The sequence below is a fragment of the Sander vitreus genome, chromosome 17, assembly GCF_031162955.1.
Source record: "Sander vitreus isolate 19-12246 chromosome 17, sanVit1, whole genome shotgun sequence".
Classification (NCBI taxonomy): domain Eukaryota; kingdom Metazoa; phylum Chordata; class Actinopteri; order Perciformes; family Percidae; genus Sander; species Sander vitreus.
This window is the reverse complement of record NC_135871.1, coordinates 9647487-9675359: the sequence shown is the minus strand read 5'-3', so window position 1 is coordinate 9675359 and position 27873 is coordinate 9647487. Positions and strand designations below refer to the sequence as shown.

General features: G+C 40.0%; 1 protein-coding gene across 1 annotated transcript in view; it reads right to left on the bottom strand.

Annotated features, from left to right (window-relative positions):
• The window catches only part of plpp4 (phospholipid phosphatase 4), a 42498-nt gene extending 18478 nt beyond the window's left edge, over positions 1-24020 (bottom strand). The window contains exons 1-2 of the mRNA XM_078273400.1: positions 23777-24020; positions 3352-3460 (exon numbers count right to left, since the gene is read on the bottom strand). Coding sequence (XP_078129526.1) covers positions 3352-3460; positions 23777-23868 — 201 coding nt within the window. The 5' untranslated portion in view covers positions 23869-24020. The remainder of the gene's footprint in view (positions 1-3351; positions 3461-23776) is intronic.
• Positions 24021-27873: the final 3853 nt, after the last annotated feature.

Here is a 27873-nt window from a genome sequence, read left to right as displayed (position 1 = left end):
CCCATTTATGTTTATTATTGGTTAAATTGGTCTGGCATGAATGCTTTTTAATATCATTAAGTGGAGCAAAGCTACAGTATCTACTGTTGATATTACATTTATTCAGCCTTTTTTTAATATAGGGGGACAAGTATTTCATATACTAAAGTATACACGACCTGCTGTTATTTCTAGCTTGAAATGAGTGACAGTTAGTGCTTACCACCTACTCTGAAGCTTTTTCTGTACATAATGAGATGATTGATGTGTGTGTGGGAGCCAGGGGTGGACTGGGACAAAAATTCAGCCCTGGCACTGTAGCCACACCAACCCACATTACCACACCCATGCAGCCCCACCCACGGACAAGTGCATTCACTAAATACATTTGTGTACAGATGGTGAAATAATATAAGCAGTACCTTATGTAACAGATTTTTAAACGTTTAATGTAAGTAACTGGCAAACAATGCTTACTACTTTTTAAAGAGCACACGTTTATAACAAATTTACACATACTGCCTGTTTATGCCGTTTGTATGCTGTTACTGTCATTCTCTATTGTTCTATGTTGTCACTGTCTGTCTGTTCGATTGTCCGTGTTTCTCTCTGTTGACACTGTACATATTGTCTGTCTGGTTCTCCATCTTTTCATCTGTTTTAACTCTCTAATTCTGCAATTTAAATATGTTTTTATGGCTGTGATTATACTTCAGGGTTCTTCCTTACTCAAAATTGGCCTTTGGGGGAACACATAAAATTGTAAGGGTAAAAGACTTCAATCCCTGCATTCTGATACATTTTTAGGCACCAATTTATGGTAAAAACATCTATATTTATGGCAAGGAAATCACAAAATTCTGGTGGCAGGTAACAAGTCAAAATACAAAATATAATGGAATATTCTTATATTCAGTAGTCTAGTAAGGGGTCTTTTACATCTGGGATATGGGCTGGATACGACAACACTTGACCCCAAGGTCCAGTTGTTTAAAATAGCATGAACAGGGCTTTATGGAAATTTTTTCCCCCCAAAAGAGCACGTTTTGCTCCCAAGTTGAAAAATGTAGGATCAAGCGCTGTCAAGCTGTACAGAATTAAACATATCAGCCTGTCAGAGAATAACTGTAACTGTGGATCATTCAGCTAAAATTCACAACGTCATGCAAATCCTGCTACATCAGGGCAGCAGCCTTGTAAAGTCTGTGAAAGATTGCTTGATCACTCTTTGAAAAGAGTTTATTATATAAGAGAACATGGTCACCCGATCATAATCAGGACTCAATTTCAGTCTTTGTGCACCAGTATGGAAAACACAATATGAAGGTATTCATATTACAGCAGATTTAATAAGCAGTTCTGCTTCATGTGAAGCACATTCTGCTAATAGTGCCTGGATGTTCAGGTTATTTTTAAAGTTACAGAACCGTTGGAAATCTTTTATCTATTTTTTCGTCCTGGTGCTATGACCCCTGAGCCCCGTAGATAATACAGTTATCCATATTGAAATGTTGACGATTTGACATTACACATGGATTTTTTGGTTCTTTAAAGCTGGATTAAGTTCATATAAACCCAAACCTGCAAAAGGGCAGGCTTATTAACAGTTACCTGGATCATGAGCCAGACGGTTTACTGTGAACCACATACCTGAAGTAATGACCACATACAAATGGCTTGCTTTATTAGATTTATAATAAAAGAGTTGATTAAATGAGGATTTTAGATGAAAACATGCAGGTTTTTGTAAACTCACCATAATCTGTACTTATCACAATTAAATAGTCATGATGAAAACGTACCTACATTTATACACGATAGAACTAAATAAATCTAATAAGAATACAATTAAAATAAATAAAAGTTTGTAAACAACAAAGAACCAGTAGTAAAGTGTATAGGGCATAAACTCAACTAAAAGATTCTAACTGTTACAAAGACCAATGGCGCCAGAACATATGGCATTTAATTTGTCATGCAATCAAAGCTGCTTTTAAGCGATATTAGTGAGGTTTCATTTTCATAACAGGCTGATGATTATCACTTAAAAGTATCTTGCTAGTCCATGAGGAGGACCTCACACACAACATACTCGTACTGTAGACTGTTTAACAATACACAAAGTGTGGAAACGTTGTGGAGCACAGTGTAGAACAAAATGACACCAGTAACAACGCAGAAACACATGAAATAAGATTATAAATGAATCTATAGCCTCAGTGCATGCTGAGACAGTTCTCAAAACACCTACATCATGTATATCACATGATCAGCACTCAGCCAATCATATGAATGCTGCTCATGGTTTCAACTCTCCAGTAATTTTGCATTTATTTCAAAATAAGAGAGCACTGTTAGCCAAGCTAATTCTCCACCTGCTTTCAAAGAACCAAATTAGCCGGATGAGAATACAAAAACAAGATTTGTTTAGCCTATTTGTTATCCTGAATTAGTTAAGCTACTTTTGAAGAACATGGCCCTGGTGTCTCTACTGGTTGCATGGCAACCTCCTCACGGTGACGACAAGACAGCAGAAAGTCACAGAGCCCGGAATCTGTTAGCTAAGAAATAGTTACACCGCATAACTCCACACCGGCACCGGAGATTTAAATTTAGGCATGCTTTTTTTCTTTCTTTTTTACTCCAGACAGAGCATGGCTAGCTGTTCCCCCTGCTTCCAGTCTTTATGATAAGCTAAACTAATGGCCTCTTAGCATCGTACTTTGGTACAGACATGAGAATGATATTAATCTTTTCCATAAATGTCATTAGTCATTAGTCATCTATGTTGGTGGCAGATGGGAATAGTATTAGTGCAGTTTTCTCCAGTATAACAACAACTTGTTTGTTTTGGCATCGTGGGTGTTGTCATATTTCACCATAATCACTCTTATAGGACCATTTGGTGCCATCCGAGTATGAAAACAATGTGCAGTATGACTCACAACAATACTGGAATGAGCTCTGTAATGCCCAGTAGGCTATGCTGTATTTCAAGTGTATTGAAGCCAGTGATTGTCACTGAGAACTGCACTGTCAAAAGAAATGTGTGAAATGTGTACAGCATGAGCCAGAGACATTTTTTTTTTCATTTCTTGCTTAGAAATTCCGCTGAACCTTTCACCGCCCACTTCTGTCCGAGAGAAGATTATTTACATTGTAAGTACTAAGCATCACAGTTCTGTAAAGCCCTTCTCATAGCTATCAACATGATTCAGGCCTCAACCCGAGAGTGGAAAGAAGAGGCTTTGCCGTATTGATCGTCCTAAATGAAGGATTTCTGCACCACAAAGATTACTAAGAATTAAGTAGTGTTTAGTGGCAATCAAGTCTGTAATAAGAGGAATGCATAATTAGAGAGCAGGTACTTACGAACATGACCCTCTTGGGAATGTGGTCTGACTCAACCAGAGGGTTCTTGTAGAGCCAAAGCTCCTCTGGTTGAATCACTCTCTCAAAGGGTTCCAGAAACTCTGTAAATCTGTGGCAAAGAACAAACATACACTGATCAGTTACTCATGTTCTCAAACTCACTGTATCAGGTATCACATTCTGATGCACAGTCTGATCATGCTCTTATTTATGTTCTTATTTAAGTTTATTAGCACATTATTATTTCAATGTATATTGGTTAAGGGACGTTCGACATTTGCAGGGCACAATAAAAAAAGGAACTGGACATGAGGCCAAGTAAGCAGGGCAACTTCACCCAAGATCACCTCCACTGAAGAGCTCTGCTGTGTCACACTGTTACTGAGTGGAAACAAATTAGCATGCTCCTGCTTCCTCCCGCCCTCCCTGGCCCTGGCCGACCTTGTTCTCTGTCGTCTCAACAAAGTCTTTTTGTCACTGCAACAAAAAGAGGTTGCTTGTTCCACCGTTGGGGTTGTGAGATACTGTACCTACTAGAGCAATGAAGAGATCCAAATATTATTAATATAATAATATTTTTTTGTGTTGCTAGGATATTGTCTCCTTGCAACAAAATGTAAAAACTATTACTCTCTTTGGGGGAATTTGGTATTCAAATGGGGAATGAGGAAGGCATTGCTATTGTTATAGCAGAACAGAATTGTGAAGACTAATCTTGGTGTGTGTGTGTGTGTGTGTGTGTGTGTGTGTGTGTGTGTGTGTGTGTGTGTGTGTGTGTGTGTGTGTGTGTGTGTGTGCGTCACACAAAAGAACAGGCCCATGTAAGTTTAAAAATAAATCAGCAAAAAAGTGCAGCCACTAACAATTCTAGGATCCTTTAAAATAACGAATCCCAAAATAGTAAATATCTGCAAATCCTGGCATGCTCTCCTTGTGCATGATTCACTTCAGCCACATTACAGTTACAGTATGTGGCAAACAAAAGATGACAAACAAATGACACACAATATGCTTCTTGAATTACTCCCATTTTCCCAGCTTGTCCTTTCTTCAGTTCTCTCCTCACTGACAGGAAATGTTACACACACACACGCACACGCAAGCACGCACGCACGCAAGCACGCGCACACACACACGCGCACACACACACACACACACACACACACACACACACACACACACACACACACAAACACACACACAGCTCTCAGGTCATTAAATACAGCTCTGGTCGAACTGTCACTCTGCTAGACTTCTGCATCCAACCCCTGACGTCTTAGTGAATTTGAGGCAAACACATTTACTCCCCCAAGGTAAATATACAATTCATCTTCACAATATTTGCTTTCACGTTAGAATGCACACAGCACGAGGCCCGCCGTCAAATGGTACAGATGACCCTGGCCCAGGTGGGGCCCGTGCAAAGGTCTATGGTTGACCCCTTAATGGGATCAAGTACAACAATTTACTTACTGACTTATGTCACTGACAATACAAGTTATATGTATTTACATGATACATTTGTTTAATTAAAACACATGATACAGCCCACACTGATACCCCACCCCCTGTAGTAATTGTAAAACACGTTCAGATGTGTAGAACACACATGCCGCTAATGTAAATATGTAAGGCTAACTGCAACTGACAGTGAGACAGTCAGAATGTCTCAACAAAAATCAGGAGATCAAAAAAGAAAAAACAGGGTACAGAGAGAAAAATAATATAAAAAAGAGCAGGGAGGAAATTGTCAAATTTCTGGCCCAAAAAAGTGTGAAGAAGCGCCAGATATGACAGGAGAGGCTGAATGTGGCAACGGTGAGGAGCTAGGCAGAGTAGCAAATCCTGCTGTAGTGTTAAAGCTAGAGTGAAGATATTAGTATCATAGGAAGCTAGACGACCCACAGTAAGGCATCCATTGGTACCAACCATGTCATGCAAGCTAGTCTGGAAGGGGCTAAATAACGCTCCAAAGTTAGGCTTACTCTTGGCGAGGGAAAAAGCCTCATTGCCATTTTTCAAAATGGTGTATTTGAATATTTCTGCAAACTGGTGTCCCTAAACAGTCTTGGAATTGCATAATGTGGGTGGTGTTGGTATTAGAGTGGATGTGAATGAGGGGCCAAATTTGGAATACTCTATCCCCGTCCATAATTCCTAATGGCTGGACTGCATAGCATGTATAAACTTTCTGCAGTGGGATATGAAACATGGGCCATTGTATCAGGTTTTAAATTTAAAATCCTAAAGACTTTCATAATATCAAACCCCATTTTTGATTCATGGTCAATAGTTTTCTGGAATAGTTTTTCAATGTATGTACATTGTGTAATTACCATTGTGCTACCTCAACTAGCAAAACAAAGGCAAGAAAATATGTAGCAGTGGCCACAATTCGGTCTAAGGTCCTTCAAGGAAATACAGCTGATTGTGGTCCACCTCACAATGATGCGCTACAGATTGCAATGGACACCTCAAATTTCATTATGGCAATCTATTTTCAGATATTTTCACCATCACTGCTGGGCAGGATGACTTAAAATGCCTTTTCGACATGTAATATTATTCTTTTGGAGAACTTGTATCCAATCTCCTCCAACAAATCCATACCGCCCTCAAAGGATTTCCCTTGGCTGTTGTATACATGTCATTTAGCTGACGCTTTTATCCAAAGTGACTTACAATTAATTCTTTTCTTTTCTTTTCCAACCATCATTATTACAGTAAAAGAAATACGCCAATATGGTTAAGATGTACTTTAAGGGCTCCAGGCTCCATATGTGAAACACAGTTGGATTAGTTGGAATCAAGGCTTCATCCTTAATTCCATGGATGGACGAGCATGGCCTTTGTGGAAATGAATTTTACTTTTGTTGTAATTTACAGGCTGAGATAAAAGCAGTATGGAGCGCGTCATTTACAGCCTGGTGGTGACGGAGTATGCATTTGTCTGAGGGAGGAAGGAAGGATAATGTGGAAAACATTCATATTAGTAGAGCTAATGTCAGAGCTTGGAGAGGTAATGACATACACAGTATGCACCCCAATTTATCCTGCTGGGAAATAATTGTAATCACATTTGTTCAAAGAGAGCGACTGAGAGGGTGGAAGGGGGCTGTGGGCTGCATTCTAGTAGAAAAAAACTCAGAATTGGCCCAGTGAAATGCCTGCATAACAGCAGGAGTGTCATTTAAGGCTTATGTTTGTGGCTAATTTCCTGTTTGCTCCCCTTTTTTCTGCTTATTTCCTTATTTTCTTAAAACCCTTTCAACACTTTCTGTAGATAACTATGAGGGCAGGAGCTATAGAGACATTGAGAAGAGACAGAGAAGGGAATAAAGATAGTGAGAAACACCAACCATGTCGAAAAAATAATCTCTCCAAAATGCACAAAAGAAGTGTAAAAAGGATCGGACTCTCATCAGTGCCACAAAGAGATACAAGGCCTTCTGACATCATCTCTGGCCAGAATAGATGAGCTCTCTAAGTGCCCATAAACACAAGGCACACAAAAAAGCCCTGAACTCAGCACCGCATGCTGGCTGCCTGGGGAGCACCTCATTCTGTTTTATCTGCTTCAGTTTGCTCTGTGTAGAGACGTTATTGAGCAAAGTCATAATGGCTTATATAGGGGCCAAAACATTATAGATTAACTGACACGGGTTAGAAGGTGAATGTGTGAAGTTGTTAGATAACCGCTGTTGGCATCACACGTTTCAAATACTTTAGATTTATAGTAGTGGGAAGCAACATTTTTCTGTAAATGGTTTAATTTATGTTCAATGACCACAAGGTGCGCGATACGCCACATACATTCACATCAATTCACATAAAGAGCAGTCCATAACTACACCTAAGTCTTAGTCCTTAAATCTTCACATCTGACCTTTTCTAACTCAGGAACTTTTTAGCTTTTTGTCTCATTCCTAATCCTCTTCATTAAAGCTCTGCAATTTGGGCCAATATATCATCACCGATTCCTTTCCATTTCTGCTGGATGTATATTCTAATTCAACGAGTGCAGCCACAGCCGAGGATATAAAACTGAATTGCTGAAACATTTCGGAGATTTAGCATACAGCAGCATCGCGAACAGTAGGAGCAGCTGATTAAAAGCACTTGATTTACTATGCACTGCAGAATCTGTGTCTATGGCCTTGGGAATACATATCTTCTGCTGTGCCACAACGACAGAAAGTAAAAAAAATAAAAATCTAGAAATTCCTCCTTAATTAGTTAGATATGCTGCAAAGCAATGACGCATACAGAAGAGTGGAATAACTTAGTTGGATTAACTTCAGGCAAGCTCCCATTTTCACTAAACTAAGTGTGAAAGTAATCTTTTGGCTGATTGTCAGTGTGTATTTTCGTGCATCAGCCTATCACAGATATATCCAAACATGAGCTGAGTTTCCATCTATATCGATCGCAATATTATCTGCTAGCAGGGGCCGGTCGAGCGAGAACCAAACACTGAGAGCCCTTATTGAACTGCGGTCACACAGCGTTTATCTACAGGTTCAGGAGGCCGCAGAGCAGCTCCACAGCTGCATAGCTCAGTTAGCAGACAGAGCGTGTGACCTTCACCTCTCAAAAGAAATTTTAAATATGAGGGAGCTTTGCAATGTCCACGATACAGAGGTGCAGAGCCCCCGACAGAGCGAGAGATTGTCGGATGTCTGACATTTAGCTCGGGGCAAGTCTTGTCCTTCCCCAGTGGTAAGGTTGAGCTATTTTCCTCACCTTGTCACTCTTTCACCGCTGCTGTTCACAGGAGTACTACAGTGGCCTGCTGCAACCAGTGACACGTTCAAAAGGATGCAGTGCATTGTGTCAATTCATATTTGATTGCATTTGCACTCTCATGAGGTGCACATTTGGGCAATAGGAGCGAGCTGTGTGGGTATAGAGAAGGGACTGAGGGAGAAAGAATTGGAGCTGGCCATCTGCTAGATCTTGGACAGAATTTGAACTGACTTTTCCCTCCAGATCAGATCAGAAGTGGGCAATCATCACAGTCTTTCTCTCACTCTGATGGCACCCACATGTCATTCTCTGCTTATTTCTCCAGTCATTTAATCATATAGCAGGGAGCTATTGAAAAACTGATTTATGAGATTTACAAGCTATTAGAATGAGAGGATGTGAAGAGCCCTGGGGGAAATTCCCATCTGTCTCTGTTCAGTGCATCTTCTGGTTCATTTACCACTGGTAAAGTCCCATTGCTCCTCTTACTCGCCATCAAATCCAACTGGAGAATTGGGCTGGTCAATAAAGCTAAATGGTCAGTGGTGAAGAGCTTGGGCCTTGGGAATGTTGTACTGGTAGAAAAATGAGGAGGGATTCAAGCAGAAATAATAAGAGATGTGAAGAGAGAGAATTGTTGAACAGACTGTTTGCTGGCTTTCTGATTCCTGGCCGAGTTGTGTCCCAGTGGCGGCCTGTCTGTGTGTACAAATCAGCAACAAACTGCTTGGATGGACACCTTAAAGTCTGAGCAGATTGTTTTTTTCTTTTTTACTTTTTTACTTTTAAGTCGTAAAGTATTTTATGTTATATCACAAAGCTGATGATGACACAGTGCCAAGGTTATAATCGTTAACGAAAACGAACGAAATAACGAAAACTAGGTGGGAAAAAACGTTAACTGAAATAAAAATAAAAACGAGGCATTACAAAAAAAACGATAACTAACTAAAACTGTAATGTCTGTTTGCAAAACTAACTAAAATTAAATTAAATTATCGAGTAAATGTCCTTAGCTTTCGTCCAAGTCAATGTCTTTCATAGAGCAAATAACGTTATATCTTTCAGAGTTGACATTTCCGACCATAGACCTGTTTTATACAGTCTATACCATAGACATTTATATAGTTTCTGACTGGGAACCCAAAAATTCTAACATTCCATGTCAAATTGAACACAACACAGTCCATATGCCCCTCGCCTGGCATCATGGCGGTACCGAAAGTCGGAAGAAAGCGGCAGAGACCTATTTGATAATGACTGCGTCAGATAAAAGCAAGTGCCTTGCAGTGGAAGGTGGTAAAAAAATCCCACGAATTTGAAAGTACATTTGAGAAGCGTGCACAAGGAGGCTAACCTAGCTTACCTTAACAAGGTAAAGGAGAATGCAAAGCCCTCTTCCCCCGAAACAGAAGCTAACAGGTACAGGGCATGGATGTATGGATACAGGGCCAGGCAGCATGACAGAGAACACTATAGGAGGGCTTTCACCAGCGACCCAATAGCTGCTGGTTAGTAAATACGCAGGAACACCAAAAGTGGGAGGAAGCGTGGGTTAATATGTGGATTGATACGGGCATGTCTACACAACTGTGAGTCGACTGACTTCTAAAAGTTCCCCACTTTACTCGAACCAAAGTTCAAAACACCTGTAACAACAAAACATCATGTACAGTATGTCTTCTTTAGTCTATTGTCTATTTAGGATTTTTCCTGGAACACGTCACTTACACATTTTCCACTTACTGCGGCGTCTTGTGTAGACTGTTTACATATTTGTGCTCATCATATGTACATTTTACGTAACTTACAGGTGTTATTGTTGAATACATTGTGAATAGCCTACATATTTCTAAAATGGTATGATGTTTTTGTTGAGTTATCACACAATACTTTTTCTGACCTTTTTGAATCTTGCCCCTGGCAAATAACCCATATTACAAAAAAAAGACTAAAACTAACACTAAAACTAATGAAAACTAAACTAAAACTAAGCATTTAAAAAAAATAAATAAATAAATAAACTAAACTAGCAAACCCGCTTTAAAAACTAATTAAAACTAAACTGAATTTGAAAACAAAAATTCAAAATGAAATAAATATAAAAACTAATGAAAAATGCAAAACTATTATAACCTTGCACAGTGCATATATTCATGTTTGCATGAAGAACCATAAAGGCAGGGTGGCGTAGAAGGACAAAGACACTGTAAGTCCGCATTAGCATTATGTTACAGTCAGAACAGCATTGTAATAGAATGTATAAATTACAAGAGTAGTTTGACATTTTTGGAAAATGTAGTTGCCGAGAATTGGATGAGAGAATCAATACCACTCTCATATCTGTCTGTTCAATATGAAGCAACAGCCAGCAGCCGGCTAGTTCATCATAAAGACACAGGGGGAAACAGCTAGCCTGGCTCTATCCAAAGGCAAAAAAATCTGCCTATCAGCACCTCTAACCTCACTAACTAATTTGATCTTGTTTGTTTAACCTTTTAGGCAAGACAAGGCAAGGCAGCTTTATTTATCTGTATAGCACATTTCAGCAACAGGGCAATTCAAAGTGCTTTACATAAAACATGAAAGAACAGTTAAAAACGATTAAAAAATGAAAACATTAAAGAGCAGTTAAAAACGATAAAAAAAAACAAATAATTGAAAACAGATAAAAGACGAGAATACAATTTACAGTGCAGTATAAGAACAAGTTAACCGAGTCCAACTTGGGCCTCCCAGAGGACTTATGTTACATGAACAATCCACCCATCTTGGAGTGGAAAAAGTATTTTTATTTTTTTTATTTTAGGTACAATATAATGTGTGATAAGCTAAGCAAAGCAGGTGCTGACTGTTTGCTTCATATTGACTGTACAGATCCGAGAGTGGTATGGAACTTCCTAACTAACTCACAGCGAGAAAGTTAATATTCCCCAAAATGTTGAACTACTGTGTTGTGTTATTTGGCAAATCACACAGAGTTAACAGAAACTGATTAGTGTTCCAAAATCAACATTAAATGTCAGCTTGCTGTATAGGGTGCTATTACAAGGTACTAAGTGCACCTAATGATAAGTAATGTGGGTCATTTTTTTTGTCTATTTTGCATACGTACATTAAATGGATATATTTTCACAGCGCAACTCAGCTCACATCAGCTTTTTCAGAGTTGTGCATCTGAGAAATGTGCTGAGTCACAATGGTTTAACCACCAGAAGAGAATTTTGTAATGATTGGTGGATGAGAGTCACAGCAGGTGAGCTGCGGTTTATCACATTTGCCACAACTTACACAGTAAACACAGCTGAAAGGAAAAAGTACAGCACAGGTTTTGCTCAAGTTTCCGTTCCTTACTCGACACAGAAAAAAAAAAAAATCCTGCATTTGCTGTTCTAGCAAAATCAAATCTAACTCCTTTGGCTCGGCCTGATTAAAATAAAGACAACCACAGGTATCTGCGATTGAATAAATTCACTGCGATTCGATGAGAGATGGGTCACAGTGGAGAAAGAGGGAAGCCGACTGACAGACTAAGGATACATTCTTAATTTCATTATGTTGTTTTATTTGATTCATTATTGGACCCGTAGACCAGAGCAAAGCACTGCTGCCCTGGCAACTAATATGTCTTTATGTGTTAATTGTAGAGGGCCTCGGGATAGCTGTGCTTTTTAGGAATGGAAGTTTCAATCATGCAAACAATCTACTAGATTGCCTTAGGATTACAGGAAACTAAATTCAGGTAATTTGAGGCTGCATTTAAATGGCTGGAAAGGGATCACACAGGGGGGGGAATGTGTAGAAACAGAAGGTATTAAGCCTGGAGGTGAGGTTGTGTGGCAGGTTATGGCAGTGGATTCAAAGGCTGAAGTTTGGAGACACAACTAAGGGAAACTACACTCATAATATTAATATCCTCATCTCAATTTGCCATACAGCAAACTGCATAGCAATTATAATCACATTCAATCAACATAATCTGGGATGTGTTCAAAAAGGACATTTGTGTATTTTCCTAGAGGCTTCTTATACTGTACTCTGAAGTCAGAATTCTGCGAGTGCAATAAACGTCACATCCCATCTCTCTGTCTCTGTTTGTGTTCGTGGTAACAGTCGAGGCCTTTGACCGAATGTGTCTGGAAAGCATAGCACCGGTCCTGTCACAGGCAGGGGAGAGAGGAGGTGAGTGGGATTGATACTGAGTGACACTCAGCTAGCTCTGGCTTCCCTCGAGAGATCCCTCAAGTTGGCTAAATGGGAGAGAAAAAAAGAAAATGTCATCCTTGTCACGCTGAACCCTGCTGGGGAATACAGTGGGAAATGCAGGGTCATTTTAATTTCAATAACCCATTCATATTGGATAATTCAAGAAGATGTATTAAAGAAGCTAGTATATAATGAGAAGCAAACAAGGGCTGGCTTGGTCAGAATACAGGTGTCTGTTCCCGATAAAAGCCCCAGAGACACTTTGAGAAAGGTCAGAGACACATATTTGAGACAGGCATTAGGAAATGCAGTGGTCTGAAGCTGGCAGGACAAAGCCAAAGGGACACAGAGGGATTCAGGAACCAAGGAAGCCTGGCGGGGGTGGTGGGGGTGGGCATGCAAGATAAGTTTCCAACCCACAGCAGGAAAGCAAGGAGCCAGGCTGCCACGTGCAGATGATTTGCCAGCAGGCTTTGCAAATGCTCCACAGGTGTTAGCTTATATTCATTGAGCTTGATGAGTAAACGCATCGACTTTACCGGCCCACTGGAGTCGAATCATCAATTGTGGTGTGCTTTTTCTCGATCTTTTGTATACGAAAAAATCTTTGGAGGGTCTTATATAGTACTGTAGTGCACAGGAGTACTTCTGTAATGAAGTGTTGTTAAATGTTGTGGTGTACCCCACTTTTCTTCTCATCTACATGAACTTTAGCCATTCATTTCCTATTTTTCCACTATGCATGATGATGACTAGATGTCATAGTGGAATGAACTATTGCTTTAACTATAAATTGCAGTGTAGGTAGGAAAAAGTGATTTCCACAGCATCCTTCAAAAAAGTCGTGCTTTGGCAACAATTCAATCTATTGAGGCTACCATTTATTAAGAAAGTGGCATCTCGTTCTCTTCAAGTGATTTAAGAATGGCTGCTCTAGGAAGAAGCATAATTCTAAGTACCTGGCAGCAATACCTGATGTTTATCATTGATGTTTTAGTTTGGCACTCTGCTGTCAACCTCCACTGTTGTCTACACAATACATAAATAACTGCTTATTAACTGTGCCTATTTGTTTTATGGTGGATTTTTTCTTTAATAACTGGTATGAAATTAAACTATTTGCACCTGCTGTACATTTAGGACGAGAGATTGTTCCAGCTACGCTCACCCCAGTGCTCTGTAATTATCCTGCCACCTGTAGATAACCCAGTCACTGAAGTGTGAATACACATGGGAATTATGTATTAATCAGTTAACCTTAAAATGTTTAAATCTACAGGTCAAATCTGAGTTTCACTACATTCCCTGGCTTTGACATTTACGATTATTAAAACAAAAACATGACTGCTGAGGCACGGATAATGAAATCTGCAGGTAGAATAACTGACACCTGTGAGCCACAGAGGTTAAGGTGTCTCTGTACAGCTCAAAGCGAGCATCTAGCGTTTCAAATCTCAACAGAAGGTATATAAAGAAACTGCGACTGTGCATATGTGTACTTTTTTGTATATGAAGTAAGGCCTTGAGGGTAACCATGCTTGGAAAAAAAAAAAAAAAAAGACAAGAGGAAGGAAGCGAGGTGGCAAGAAATACACAGAGACACCCTGATCACATTCACTTGCAGTGATGGTGGACACAGATATGGGACTGGGACACAAGGCTGACGTTTATCAGTGTTGTCATGCTCATTGTTCATTCGAGCAAATATCAAAGTCGACAGCGACTTTGCAGTCGAAGAGAGAGATTCCAGCCTTGTGCTCTTTGTTCATTCAAAGCGAGGTTGAAAATACACACCCCCGAACAGCATCTGCAGAGTGCTAAAGCTGCAGCATCAGGAGCCAGGGTGCACTGATAGATGCCCACACACACACACACACACACACACACACACACACAACCATGTACGCATGCTGTCACACTCACAGATACAAACTGAAGACAATTCAATACACGATTACTTTTTTCTTCTTCTTACAAACATGAACAAATACACAAACATACACAAAGTGATGTTATACTTTCATGGATCTATAATCACTTACAATACATCTGCTGATCTGTATTAGTAAGTGTATTCACTGTGCCTCAGGCTATTTCAGTTTCATTGCTACGGCTTGAATTTATGTTTTCCCCTTCCTGGTTATTTGTTTGTTTTGTGTCAAGCACTCTTCTCTGTCATGAGTTTTAATATCCTTTGTCATTTTGATTGTTTTTCTCATTTTCCTGTGATGTTGTTTTAGATTTCCACAATCTGCATGTGCAAACAAACAATACCCGAGGATAGTAGTAAGAATAAAAAATATTCCCATTGCACATGTCACTAACACACAAGGATGTAAGGATAAATCCCAGCTAAAGCCCTGTACACTCAAATAGGTGTTTTCTTTTTTCTTGCTGATTAACCTGTTTAAGGAAACAGCTTGGTGAAGCCATGTGGCGTGGGCAGAGAGTCACAGAGTGGGAGCCAACCAGCCAGCTCAGGAGCATCCTATTTTTATTACCTCTTATGTCAATCGCATGACGCAGAATATTGTCTCCCAATAAACAGACATTCTGGAAATGATTGATGGCTAAAAAGAAGAAAGTACTGACCTTATATCCTTCAGTTTAAACCAGGGGATTTCAAACTGTTAAAGGGGTTGCAGGGTGGATCCGGAGGGAGAAAATGAGATAAAGATACTGCTCTCAAGGTGAAAGAGGCAGCATGCCAGTGTCCTTAAAACAACGGGAATTAAGTTATCATAGTTTAGCTCGCTGATTTGGCACGTTTAATCAATACGGTCGGATGATAAAGGCAACAAAGCTAACAAAATGAGAGAAAGAGAAAGATGCTAATCAAGCCCTCTCTCAGGCATTACACACCCACACAGCCTTGAAAAGAGCTCTTATCAGCCAAAATAATTGAAATTCCATGTGATTTAAATTTGTGTTGCCTAAATGTAACTAGTTCCATTTCACAGCGTTTACTAAGTGTTTAAAATTGTGCCCCGTTGGGTTAAATAGAATGGTCACATTACTACGGTCACATAATTAAACCGCCACCATGTGGCAGTAAATAAAAGCGCCGTATGTGTCATTTTGGGAGTCTTTGGCAATCGACCTGTAATGTCATGTTGGTACAGTATGAAAGTCCTTTCACCTGAAAGGACTGGCGTCGTCATTGAGAAGTCAGCATGAGAATTTGGGGTTTGCCTTATGACACAACTCTAATCATAGTCGCGCTGTCATTCAGTGTGGTGTCCACTGTTCAATATGTGCTTCCTTCGGCTGTCAAGACTAAAATATGTGTGTAATAAAATGAGCTGTTGCATGAGGAGGGTCTGGTCTTTAAATGTATCAATAACAACCACGCCTGTTCCCAGCTTTAGCAGACTTGTAAAGCTGATGCAAATTCAATGGATACAAAACACAATGGCTGTTTACCTTAAAGTTATAAAAGTTGTCAGATACAATGTCTCTACCTCTTTCCTCCCGTTGACTATAACACACTTTATATGCAGTATGTGAGTCACCTTGCTGTGGCAAAAAGTGAGCTATCATTCTTCAGTGCATTGTCTAAAGCAAACCATCAAGGAAAGAGTCTGATCTGACAGCAAAACCCAGAGGCCTGAGAGAGACACACACACACACAGACACGATGAAGGGTTCTCCAGAAGGGGCTTGCTTGTTATATATTTTGAGATTTGGGCCAGGAGACTGCTGCATTTGTGTGTGTGTGTGTGTGTGTGTGTGTGTGTGTGTGTGTGTGTGTGTGTGTGTGTGTGTGTGTGTTGGAGGAGGGCTTTTTCATCTCCTCAGCCCCTCATCTGTCTTTGTACAGATAAGAGTATAACGCTGGAAATGACAATAATGGAGCAGATCTAAGAAAATACCTGAGAAAGGGGCAATGGAGAGAAGAAGTAACAGAGAGAGAGAAGGTGAGAGAGAGAGAGAGAGAGAGAGAGAGAGAGAGAGAGAGAGAGAGAGATGAGTAGAATAGAATAGAAATATCACGATTGGAGAAAGTGTAATGCAGTGCAGGGATCTTTCTCTCTCCGCCGACAGGAACAAATAATTCATCATTTACTAGACTAATGGGTACATTCTTATGGAACATTTCTAGACAAATGGTATTGGCTACAGCACATACCATACATATAATAGCATGTCTCTATAATATTATTGTCATCAATTACATCTCCTGGGCTTGGAGTTGTTAAAGTGTTATCTACATATTCGTAATCGTTTGTGACATGTTTTTCATTTTCGACATCAAGATTGTGAATTTATTTTTTTCGGGGTAAAATAAATAGGATTAAACAGATTAATTTGCAGCAGTATTTAATTTAATAAGTTAATAAGTATCAGAAATGTACAATTTAGTTGTATGACAGTAGCAGCTATATTCCAGCATATCATATTCATTTAGCAAAATGCCTACCAGCATAAGCACAATCCCCACTGTGACTGTGGTCTTAATGACTGGATTCTTGATTAATTGCCCCCTGTAAACATGGCGGCGTCTGATACATTTTCTTAATTTCACTTTGTAATGCGAGCTATGGGGGGGGGGCTTGGATTTCAGTCAGTTTTGGGATGAAGACTGCAACAAAATATGAGAACATTTGATTATTATACATGTAAATAATGACTACACCATTTAGTTGGGAAAATTGGTTATGGTTTCTCCCAAATCTTTTTGTGATACAGGTGAAGACTGGCTGTAACCGAAGATGAAACACTTCACAAACATTTCAGACATGATGTCATAAACTCACAAGAATTATGCAAAAATATGCAAAATTATGCAAAAATCTATGTATTTCTATTTTCTGTGTGTATAATCATAGTGGCCAGTTTATATAGGTACACCAAGGTTGTACTGTCATGAAGGTTATAAACCTAATAAACTGGCCACTCAGTGTTGTTGCAACTACACAAGCAATACTTTAAGAATTTGTAAGTACTTTTACTTTACTTGAGTTTTTCTATTTAATGCTACATTATACTTCTACTGCACTACTACTACTACTACTACTACTGTAGGGAAATATTGTACTTTTTACTACTACTTTTATTTGACAGCTGTAGTTTTTTTTGCAGATTCAGATTAGTAATATAAAATATAACATATGAATGATGATGTATTATTATAGATTTAGCAACCCAGCAGTGCATACATGTGTTAACATTTGCCCCATCTTTACCAGCTGCAACATATAAGTGATGCTTAAGCCTGTTTTACAGTTCTGCGGAGGCTCCATGCAGAGCTTTCACCGTAGCCTACGTAAGTGGCCTGATGTTTATACTTCTGCGTTGGTGTGTGCGTCGAGCCAGCATGTGTGTGTGTGTGGGGAGTAGGTGATAGAGCGAGGGAGAAGTGAGAGAGTGACGGGGGAGAGTACCGACTCTAGGGTGATAGTGAGAGAAACAAAGTGTCTCCTCTGTGTTTTCTTACCAAGGTGGGAAATCTGTAGCATGAAAAGTTAACCCTCTCCTTGATTTCATTTTGTCTATGGAGAAGAAGAGATAATTTTGACTTTTACTTGTACCAGATATTTAGTCATAAACCAACGCATTGGAAAAATTAAAAATTTCACCTGATGATGGTGCTAAATTAAAAGTTAAGAGATCACCACAGGGACATGCACATCTGAACACAATTTTAAGGCAGTGCATCCAATAGTATTTCTTCTGTCTACATTTCATCATCGAATGGCTAAATCGACTCACGGCGGAATCTCCATAAAAACGGTTTTCCTTTAAGAAGAAACGGTGAAAATGGCCCATGGAGAGTAACTGAGTGATCTAATGTCTGTGGAAGGATAAAGACATGGGGTTGGATAGATGACAGCAGGGACAGCGAGACATAATGAGCTGATCAAACGATAGTGGAGAATGAAATGCCAGAGTAGCTTAGAGCGGTGACAGACTGGGCTGTTAAGGAATCCCTGGTCTTGCTGTGATAGTCTGCTGCCTCTGTTCTCATTGGAATAATGCTTATTTCTGTCACAGCACCTGCAGAGTTTGTTGATCCAAACTATCCTTAACACAAATAGTTCCATTCTGTCCATCCTTTCTTTACACAATTTTTCTTTTCTCTGATTTGGCATTCATCCATCCATCTATATTCCATTATTTCATCGTTTTTCTTATGGTCACTAATTAAAATTGGCATACAAGTCCTTTTAAAAACCTTGTACCTCTGGCTTTGTTTTCCATCTATGTATTTCCTCTCATTCTTTCATCTGTACTTGTCGAATTATCTCTCTTTTGTTTGGTTTAATTGGATGTCCCTGAATAGACGGCCTTTTTTCAAAAGCTATGACCTAAGTAATTCATCAGATTGATTTTGCATAATGATGTACAACAGTAGGTGGTATCTCTGTACTGTTTCAGACAAAGATCAATAAATGAACATGAACTGGAGGACACACTCGGTCATTGTTTTCCCTCCGTCTATGGTCAATCCAGTCAGAATTTGTTTCCACCTCCCTCCAGCCACAGTCAATCTCATTTTTTCCTTCATATTCAAGATAATAAGGGTTACAGATTGCATGACCTGTGATTCAGTGCCTCAGATGTTGGCTGCCAAAATTACGAAACCTGGCAAGAGAATACACTGTAATAATCACACATGCAGTGAAAAGTAAACAAAAAGCAGATTACTCTAGTTTTAAGAGTCACATTCTGGAAAAGTCATTTCTGACCACAATAGAAGACCAAAACAAACTTGAGGTGTATGTATATGTCACAAACAGAGCAACACAGGTAGGTATTCATTGGAGTCCTCTTTCTCACCACCTGTTCCAGTGATCACGTGCCTTTTTTTGGTCAACCAGCTTCTGAGAAAAATGCCTGGTTCTGAATGCTAGATGTTGGGCTTTCTTCATCAGCAACTATTTTACTTCAGCTCTCTGCCATTACCCGCTGTGCAGCTATCGTAAAATCAGCTTGAGTGAGCTTGTTTTTGCTGATTTTGCCCATGGGAAGAGCCGTTGGGACTAAACCATGCAGACAAGTGAGATAAAAACAAAGAGCTGAAAGCTTCAGGGCTGCAGAGTGGAGTGCATTTTCTGGGGGATTGGGATCGGCAGTATTACCAAGCCTTTCAGATTACAGGGATTTATATTAAACACCATTTAATAAATCTTTAAAGTGGCACTCACACCTGTGGCCTTTGGCTGAACATTTCCTTTCAGGAAATATCTTTACTTACATCCTATTTAAAGATTCAACTATTTTCAAAATTTCTGTCAGTGAAGTATGAGATCATTTAGAGTGTTTTAGTGTCAGTACATTACCACAAAAATGTACTTATAAAGTAATTAAATCAAACCCAATTGTTTAATCTATTTATGGTCGCATTTCTTTCTGCAATAGTCATTCAATGTATTAATATTCTGTAATTACGTCTTAATATATTCTCACCCCCACCCCTCCTCCACACAGTTGCTAGTAGCCAAGGAGGACATGGAGGATTAAAAAAACACGATGGAAGTAATTATCATCACCCAAGCTTTTGCACGCGAGAGTCGCCAGACTACACCATTTTGTAAACATAGCCCTACTGAGAAATACAGAGAGAGTTGTGGGGAGCTGATAGGCTTAATTAGCTTTGTATCAACTCATTTGGCAATGGCTTGAATGTAACGGACATTCATTAATATAAAATAGTTGCACACTATAGTTTTAACAGGCAAGCTAAACAATCCACTTATTCTTAAACAGTCTAAGGCCTGACATTCCACTCTTCCCCAACATCTCACAAGGCTTCCGGAGCCTTGCCAAGCCTCTGGGCTGAATCCCAGGGCTGCTCCTAAGCCTTGGCCTGAGAGGAGAGGATGATATGCAGTGAGGAGAACTCTGTTTTGAGGAATGACTGGTGTTGTTTTCGAGCACACGCTGTTAACATCAATTGACAACAACTATATTATTATCCTTAAAATTCCAAGATCAGATCAATGTTAGAGGGTATGTAGCTCGTCTCATATCGGACATTCGGGCATGCTTCAATGCAAATACATGCAATAAAAGAAAAGTCCTCCTCAATCACTATAATTCTCTGCAATAAAAGAGACAATTGAGCTTAAATTCAAATTGTTACCCCTGGCACAAACTATTAGCTATTCTATTTTGTTATGTACATCAGCCTGTAAAACAGCTGATCTTTCCCTGACCAAATCGCTCCATCGCAAAGCTTTTAGATTGCCCTGATAAAGAGTTTTCAGAGTGGTTTTGGTGCCTCTCTATTGGCTATGCCTCAGGTTTTAATCTGCAAAATCTCAAAACAACCTAGATCCTTCTAACTCCACGTCCTCCATCTTATCTTCCAACTCTGTCTCTTTCTTTTTGTCCATGTATCCTTCTTGCTTTGTCTCCTGTTGTCCCTTGAGCCAGTATTCTTATAGTTACTGGAATCCATCTGTTTATTCAAGTGTCCAACTATGAGCTGGGGAAAAAACACATAGAAACTTGATTGATTGAGGACAAGAGCTCCGCTGCACAGCCACTCAAGGAAGAAATGGCTTTGTTGTATTTGTCTCAGCTCTTGCTTGATTTGCTCCAGATTACAAGAAAAGTAAAATAGCACCAATCTCATTATCCTCCCTTTCTATGTTGAGTAGCTAACCACAGGAGAAAAAGAACTCTGATGCAATTTTCAGCTTTTGTTTTTTTCCTAATTTTAAGTATCTATTTTCATTTAGATTGAAGTTTCTGAACTCTAGAGATGTGTGACTCCTGGGGTTCCCACCAAGCTATGATGACAACATGGCATTACCTGTTTGACAGCACAGGGTCAACCGTCACAGGCTGGGCCAGTCACTTAAGGTCAGTGCACCTCCTGAGGCCTGGAACAGACAGGCAGCTTTGCAAGCAAGGGCAAAAAAAAGGATATCTTTGACCAAATGTGGATGTGAGTAATGCAGGGAATTCAGGGCACTGGGTTTAAAATGTCCTCTCCTACAGAAACAGTCCTCAGAGAGTACAAAGACGTGGTTTACTGTGTAGCGGAGAAAAACAAGAGCAGTTTGTGTGGGTGACCACGCACAGTGAGAATTCTGTCAAAGACAAAAAGAATGACAGAACTTGCATATGTTATCTCTGATTAAAGACACCTCTCTGATGCATTCATATCAGCTTATGAGCCCAAACTTAAGGACTCATTAATTCAATTTCAGCATCCCTTGGTACAGTACATGTTTGGTGATGATTGGTTCTTCCAGTTAGTCAAATGTAATACTGAGCTGCAGAGAAAGCAATAAGATTGTAATTTGAATGGGAGAAGCAGGATTTTAACTAAGCAATAAAGCAAGGCAAGCAATACACGATTGCTAAATCTTTTTGGTAAACATACACGGATAAGGCTGCCATTTTCTTCCCAAGATAAAACTACAGTATATGACATCTACACTGAACAGCAGACACAAAAGAAGACAGCTAAAAACTGTCCTTTACACTTCCAGTGAAGAAAACAGGCGATTCTAGTTGACCCCAATTATCCTGCCTTCACCTCGGGCTTTGAGGTGAGACAAGAACAGGGAACTGCTGCCCCACGGGGCACAGAGCTCTCTCTGATCTGCCAGGCACAAAGCTGGTTCAATACAACAATTCCCCCAAGAAATCTTAAGCACAAATACCAATAGTACATTGTTATTTGTGTGACTTAAATCCAATAAAAATACAATTAACTACATAATGGAATTTGGATTTCTTTGCTCTGTGTTTCACCAGTATTTATCACTATCCAATCACAACTGCCCATGTCATGCTAAAATTTCACCATGTGCAGGTATGAAGACGACATGTACATGTGGCATTTGATGTTGCATGTCTGTATGCATGCATAGTCACGTAGAAGAAGTCAACTTGGCCGTGGAGCCATATTCATTTCATGTGTTAGTTTAAGAACACTGCTGTTAAGTACAAAGCAGATCAAGTTTACTGATAGGGGCCCCATTACAAACACGGTTTATTAGCCTTTTACATTGCTTTCTGTATAGCGAAGAGGGAATATGGGGAGTAAAATTCAATTCATTACAGCGATCAAGGACTTTTTGACAGGGGCTTCTGTGGCAGCATACAGCAGTTAGTTGATGATGATGATGATGATATTGTGTGAAATTGCTTTTTGTTTAGCCTCGAGCACTGACACGCAATAACAAATCAGCCACAAATGTGAAACCCTCAGACTCGCGCGTGCAAACACACAAAGGGCTATGCCAGAAGGCTTAATGCTTCCACCCTTGACATGTTTCATTCTTTGGTCTGATCCCTCCAGCTGAGTTTCCCCCAAACAATTTGAACATGCAGCATAGGCTCTTCTTCTCTGTATAATCCTTTTAGACAGCACACATACAGCTGGACCACTTAGCCCAAAGACAGATGTTAATGATAAATGTACACATGCTATGTAAAGAGTGTAGCTAAACACTCCAAATCAGTAGGTATGATTTTTGACTTCTTTTTTTCTTCTTCCCACAGATGGAATGAAAGCCACAGCGAGGTGAGTCATTTCAGATGAAAGTAGCCTACCTGGGGCTTTTATCAGATGTTATTAAGCAGAAAGTTGATACGTGACACAATCCTGATGCAAACAAAGCGTTTAATCACTCCAGGCTAGACAAACAATTAATATTTCATATTTATGTTAGTTTTGAAGGCTGCTGCATGTGAGGCACAACCTTCTTTCTCCCCAAAGTGTCATTCTGCAGAAAGAATTATTTATTATTATTATTACGAAGTATTGAGCATAGATATCACTGTATTGAGCATAGATTGGCCGTGGCTTGGTAGCGTTGCATTTCCCCTGTCTCATTTCCTGGTTCTCCTTCTCCATAGACAAAATGAAATCAAGGAGAGGGTTAACTTTTCATGCTACAGATTTCCCACCTTGGTCAGAAAACACAGAGGAGACACTTTGTTTCTCTCACTATCACTCTAGAGTCAGTACTCTCTCCAAAGCTAAACGCAGTCACTCTCTCACATATCACTGTGCTGGGCTTCCCTTAGATCTGTTTCTTGTGAAGTGGTCAAAGAAGCTGCCTCTGTCTCTCTCTAGCCATCTCTAATCAGACCAAAAATGTCCCTATGATATTCTATATGACATGAGTGTCTCTATCATCAAAGAAAAGCTGGAGTGGAGCTGAACAGTGAAACACTGATTTATGACATGAAGTAAAAAAAAAAATGCTGTGGGATATTCAACTTGTTTTTGTTTTTTGCAACCTGTTAACTCAGCTTCTGTCTACTGTCCTATTCGTTCAGCAGTGATCTGCCATTCAACTGCGGCTCAACACAGGGACCGTCCAGCACCACACCGCGGCAAATGGACCTGAATACAGGTGTTGTGTTTCTAAAGCATAGGCTACAAGGAACATGGATAACGCCAGTCATGGAACTGAATAGCCATAGCCAGGGCACATCATGCCAAAAAAAAAAAAAAAATGTTGTTCAGAGATCGGAAATCTCAGATGCTCGAGGCTTTACTTACACAAAAACTCCGAAAAGCAGAACTCGGATGCCAATCTCCAAAGCCAGCTCTCGCAGCACGTTTTTCCTGCGGTCCGGGGGCGACACGTTCATGATTGTGAGATAATCCGTCCAAGTGAAATAGCAAGACAAAGGCGGTCCCGGTCAGTTCTGATGCTTGTTCACTTTGTAATCCACCTGAACAAAGCGAGCGCTTTCCACAAGCGGTGCTCCCTAATCACTCACGCCGCGCGCCTCCATCGTGACTCGGTCACCTGAAGCAGTCTTCCCCTTTCCTTCGCCTTCGCCTGTCTCCGCTGCTCTCCGTCTGCTTCAATCCCCCTCGGGCGATTTTCTTTATCGCAACTCTTTTGCTGACAGCTGCTGCTCCTTTACAGAGTGAATGTGTCCTTCCTCCACTCCACCAATTACTTCAACTGGGCTAGAGTTTGGAGTAGATATGGGAAAACATTAGAGGTGTAGGGGGAAGTGATGATGGGAGACAAGTGAAGAGAGAGGAGAGTCTGAGGCGAGTGTGTATGGAGTCAGAGTCAGAGTCTCTCTCTCTCTCTCTCTCTCTCTCTCTCTCTCTCTCTCTCTCTCTCTGTGTCTCTCTCTCTCTCTCTCTCTCTCTCTCTCTCTCTCTCTCTCTCTCTCTCTCTTTCTCTCTCTCATATCTTGGCTTCACTTTGGAGAATCAGATGACGAGAAGTTTCTGGAACACCACTCACTATAGCCTAGCCTACTTCACAGATGAATAAGTCCAGAGTTCCTATCCAGTAGTAATGCAATACACTGTTATCAGCTGAATGTCTTCTTGTCTAGACTGAAGCCAAGAGACAATCCTCCTGCAAACATCTCCTCATAAATAATGAAGCACTCATAGTCAATGTGACATAAACAAAGCAGAGAGGAGCAGAGAGACCGGGTACGGTTGTAACACTTTTTTCTTCAGCAACTAAAACTACCTTTCTTTTTTTAGCCACACATCTGAAACTTTTAGGCAAAGTACCCACATGTGTCTACTACAAATGGCAACAATTTAAATTTCTTCAACTATATCAGAGACTTTGTGAGATGTTGACAAATACAAGGTGGTCCTTTGTTACGTAACACATACTGGGGTAAGTTGTAAAAGGTAGACAAAATGAACATAAACTAAGGGTACTCAAGTGATATGCCACAACAACAGTTTTTTTTTTTTTAAACGAATGGCTGCAACAATAAAATATGTGTGAATATGGGGAGTGTATGTGCATGCACACGTGTGCGTTTTGTGTGTACATGCACATTGATATGGGTGTTTGTGTGTGTGTATGTGCGTGTGTGTGAGTGTGTGTGTGAGTGAGAGCAAATTAACATAAACATATTTACCCCCATTCCACAGAATGAACAAATTAAATGCATTCTTAAGTCACAATGGTGACAAGAAAAAACTAATTAAATGCATTGTTAATCTAAGTCAAAATGGTGACAAATGAAATTGGTCAGGCCTGGAGTGCATGCCTGGTGGACCCAAAAGCTACATAAAACACGCTTGAACCACACTTGGTGGTTGTGACACTTTCATAACACGTGTTACAACCTACCCGCCACTGTCACCCATTGTTTAGCTAGCTTTATTAGCATGGTGCATTGAAATTAGCAGGAGGTTGATACACCATTCTTTACTAGAGAAACTACAGTTTGACCTGGTATAACTCATACAACATTATCTGCAACGGTAGAAATACTAAACAAAATATTAACTTGTTATTTTTTTTTTTTTTACTTTCTTACCTCAATTAGATTTTCTGCTGTAGCTTCAGGAGAGATAGCAACACAGACTGGAAAACCTCCATGTGGGATCCCTTAAGGAAGCCTGAGGAAACTGAAACTGTCACATGACTCCTATCTTATCCCTGATTCATGGAAATGGTAGTGTTACTCACCCCGTGTTACAACTGTCTCCCCCACTTCACTTGGTATAGGTGTTCATCACCGAAACATTGTCACAGCGGCTGGTGGGAGGCATAAGGCTGATCTCTCAGCCTGACTTATATTTTATAACATTGCTGTGCCAGCCGATGACCAAGCGTCCGTATTTTACGAGATGAGAGTGAGAATCTGTTGGCCCTGCTCACTGTTGGCTCCCCCATAATGTCCAATCATAGGCCTACTACTATGAAGGATCCAGCACCTCAGGGTCTTTGCAGCCAGACAGTGATAAAAGAGCACAGGCAGCAGCATACACCTGCGGGCCAGAAAACCTGGCCAGCACTTTATAGACACATGAATATTTGATGCCTTCTAAAACTGGCCTTCCTGCATTACCTGCCAGTCCAAAATTTGCCTCTGTGTATATATGTACTGTATGTGTGTGCACGAGAGAGAGAGAGAGAGAGAGAGAAAGAGCGAGAGAGCATCATGAAAAACGCTCTGACCCAAAAACTTGTTTGCCGCCTTTCTAGGTCACAAGCTTGACAAGCTGGAAGCTGACTCTGTAGATGCAATTTAGAAATTATGAATTCTTGCTGGTTAACAAGGCATCCTGTTAGCTACAACAAAGATAAATGAATGTATATACACGCACAAACTCAGGTCACAGCAGATGTTTTGATGTATTCCTTTATTTCATGCAGTAGTTCTGGATGATGTGCCTGAAGTCTTTGCCAGCTCCCTAATAAGAACAGAAGAAAACAAGAAGAGACGTGAAATGGTGGTAGGTTAGGAGGTGAGATCTTACTTCAAAGCTTTCTGGCAACCAACAGCCTTTTCAGCTTTTAGAGAGTGTGGCATGTGTATTACAAGCTATCAATATGGTTTTTACCTCACAGCCTCTGAGTACTCATTATTCAGATGATTCACTCTGGTCAGAGAGGCTTTCCAGTCCTTTGAGAGCATAGCTACAGGACTACATGAACATTCAATTATAGGACAGAAAACAAATATTACTTCTTTCTCTCTGGTTAATACCATAATGACTTATTCTTTGTTGTCAAACAATCCAGAGCTATATGAGAAGACACAACTTTCCTTTTCATCTCTGTTGTTTTATTTTGTTTAATTTTAAAATCATTTCCTTAACCTACCTCTTGAGTTATTTTCCTTTCTCTGCAGTGTAGACTATGAGTCACATTACCAAGGTTGTTGTTACACTGGTTAGACATATGGCGAACTCTTAAATGTGTCATACTTCCATCTCCATCCTCCATGGGTATGGGTGCATGTACTCTCCACTGTTGAGAACATTCTCTGCGACAGAGTGACTCATCATGCTACATAAGGATTGGTCCATTGCTCCGTGAGTTCTAGGCTTTATTGGACATCTCTCCTTATTACACTTTGGGCTAGGTTTTATTGAGGAACATCCCTCATTCGTGGTTTATGTACAGAGTTATATCAGGATGCAGGCAGCATTTTTACACGCTGACCAACATAAGGGAGTATAAAGTTTGATACTGTTGTATAATGTTACTATGTGATAGCATACTCCTTTGCTGAACACTGTATCCATGGCTAAATAAGACGTGTAGGCCTATGTCAAAAAGGTGACGTGACAGAATATGGAAAATTAAGTTGTAGTACTTTTTTAACCCAGTAAATGGTGGCATGAGGTGGAAAGCAACCCATTTTAATTTGTATTCTTGGAGTTCTATTATCAGTCCCTAAAAATGTGAGCTAGAATTGCCAACTTTGTCAGTCGATCCAACTACTTCCAAGAGGGGAGAGAGACATATTGCACCTCTCAGAAGGGTTGGCACCCTCTATCTTCGACAACGTGGCATTACCCCATTAAAGGAATTAGTCGTCCCGATTTTTGTAGTCGCATTTGTCATTCTGAACTTGGTGTTTTGTGTTGTTGGCAACTGCAGATTACTGCAAAAACTGATGATGAAATTACTTCATAGAGCAGCACAATCCAAGTGTTTTAAAGCCAAGCAAATGTTACTGAGTTCAAGAGTCAGTCAAGTTTGTTTAAACTCGTAGTAAGGGGTGTAAATCGTTGAAAAAGGCTCTTTCGAATGTTGTAACACAAAGTGACATGCACATAGAAAACAAAGTAGTATGTACCTCTAAATATTGGTATGAAGGGCAACTGTTTGGCTTCAGAAAATGTAAATTATGCTCCACAAACTA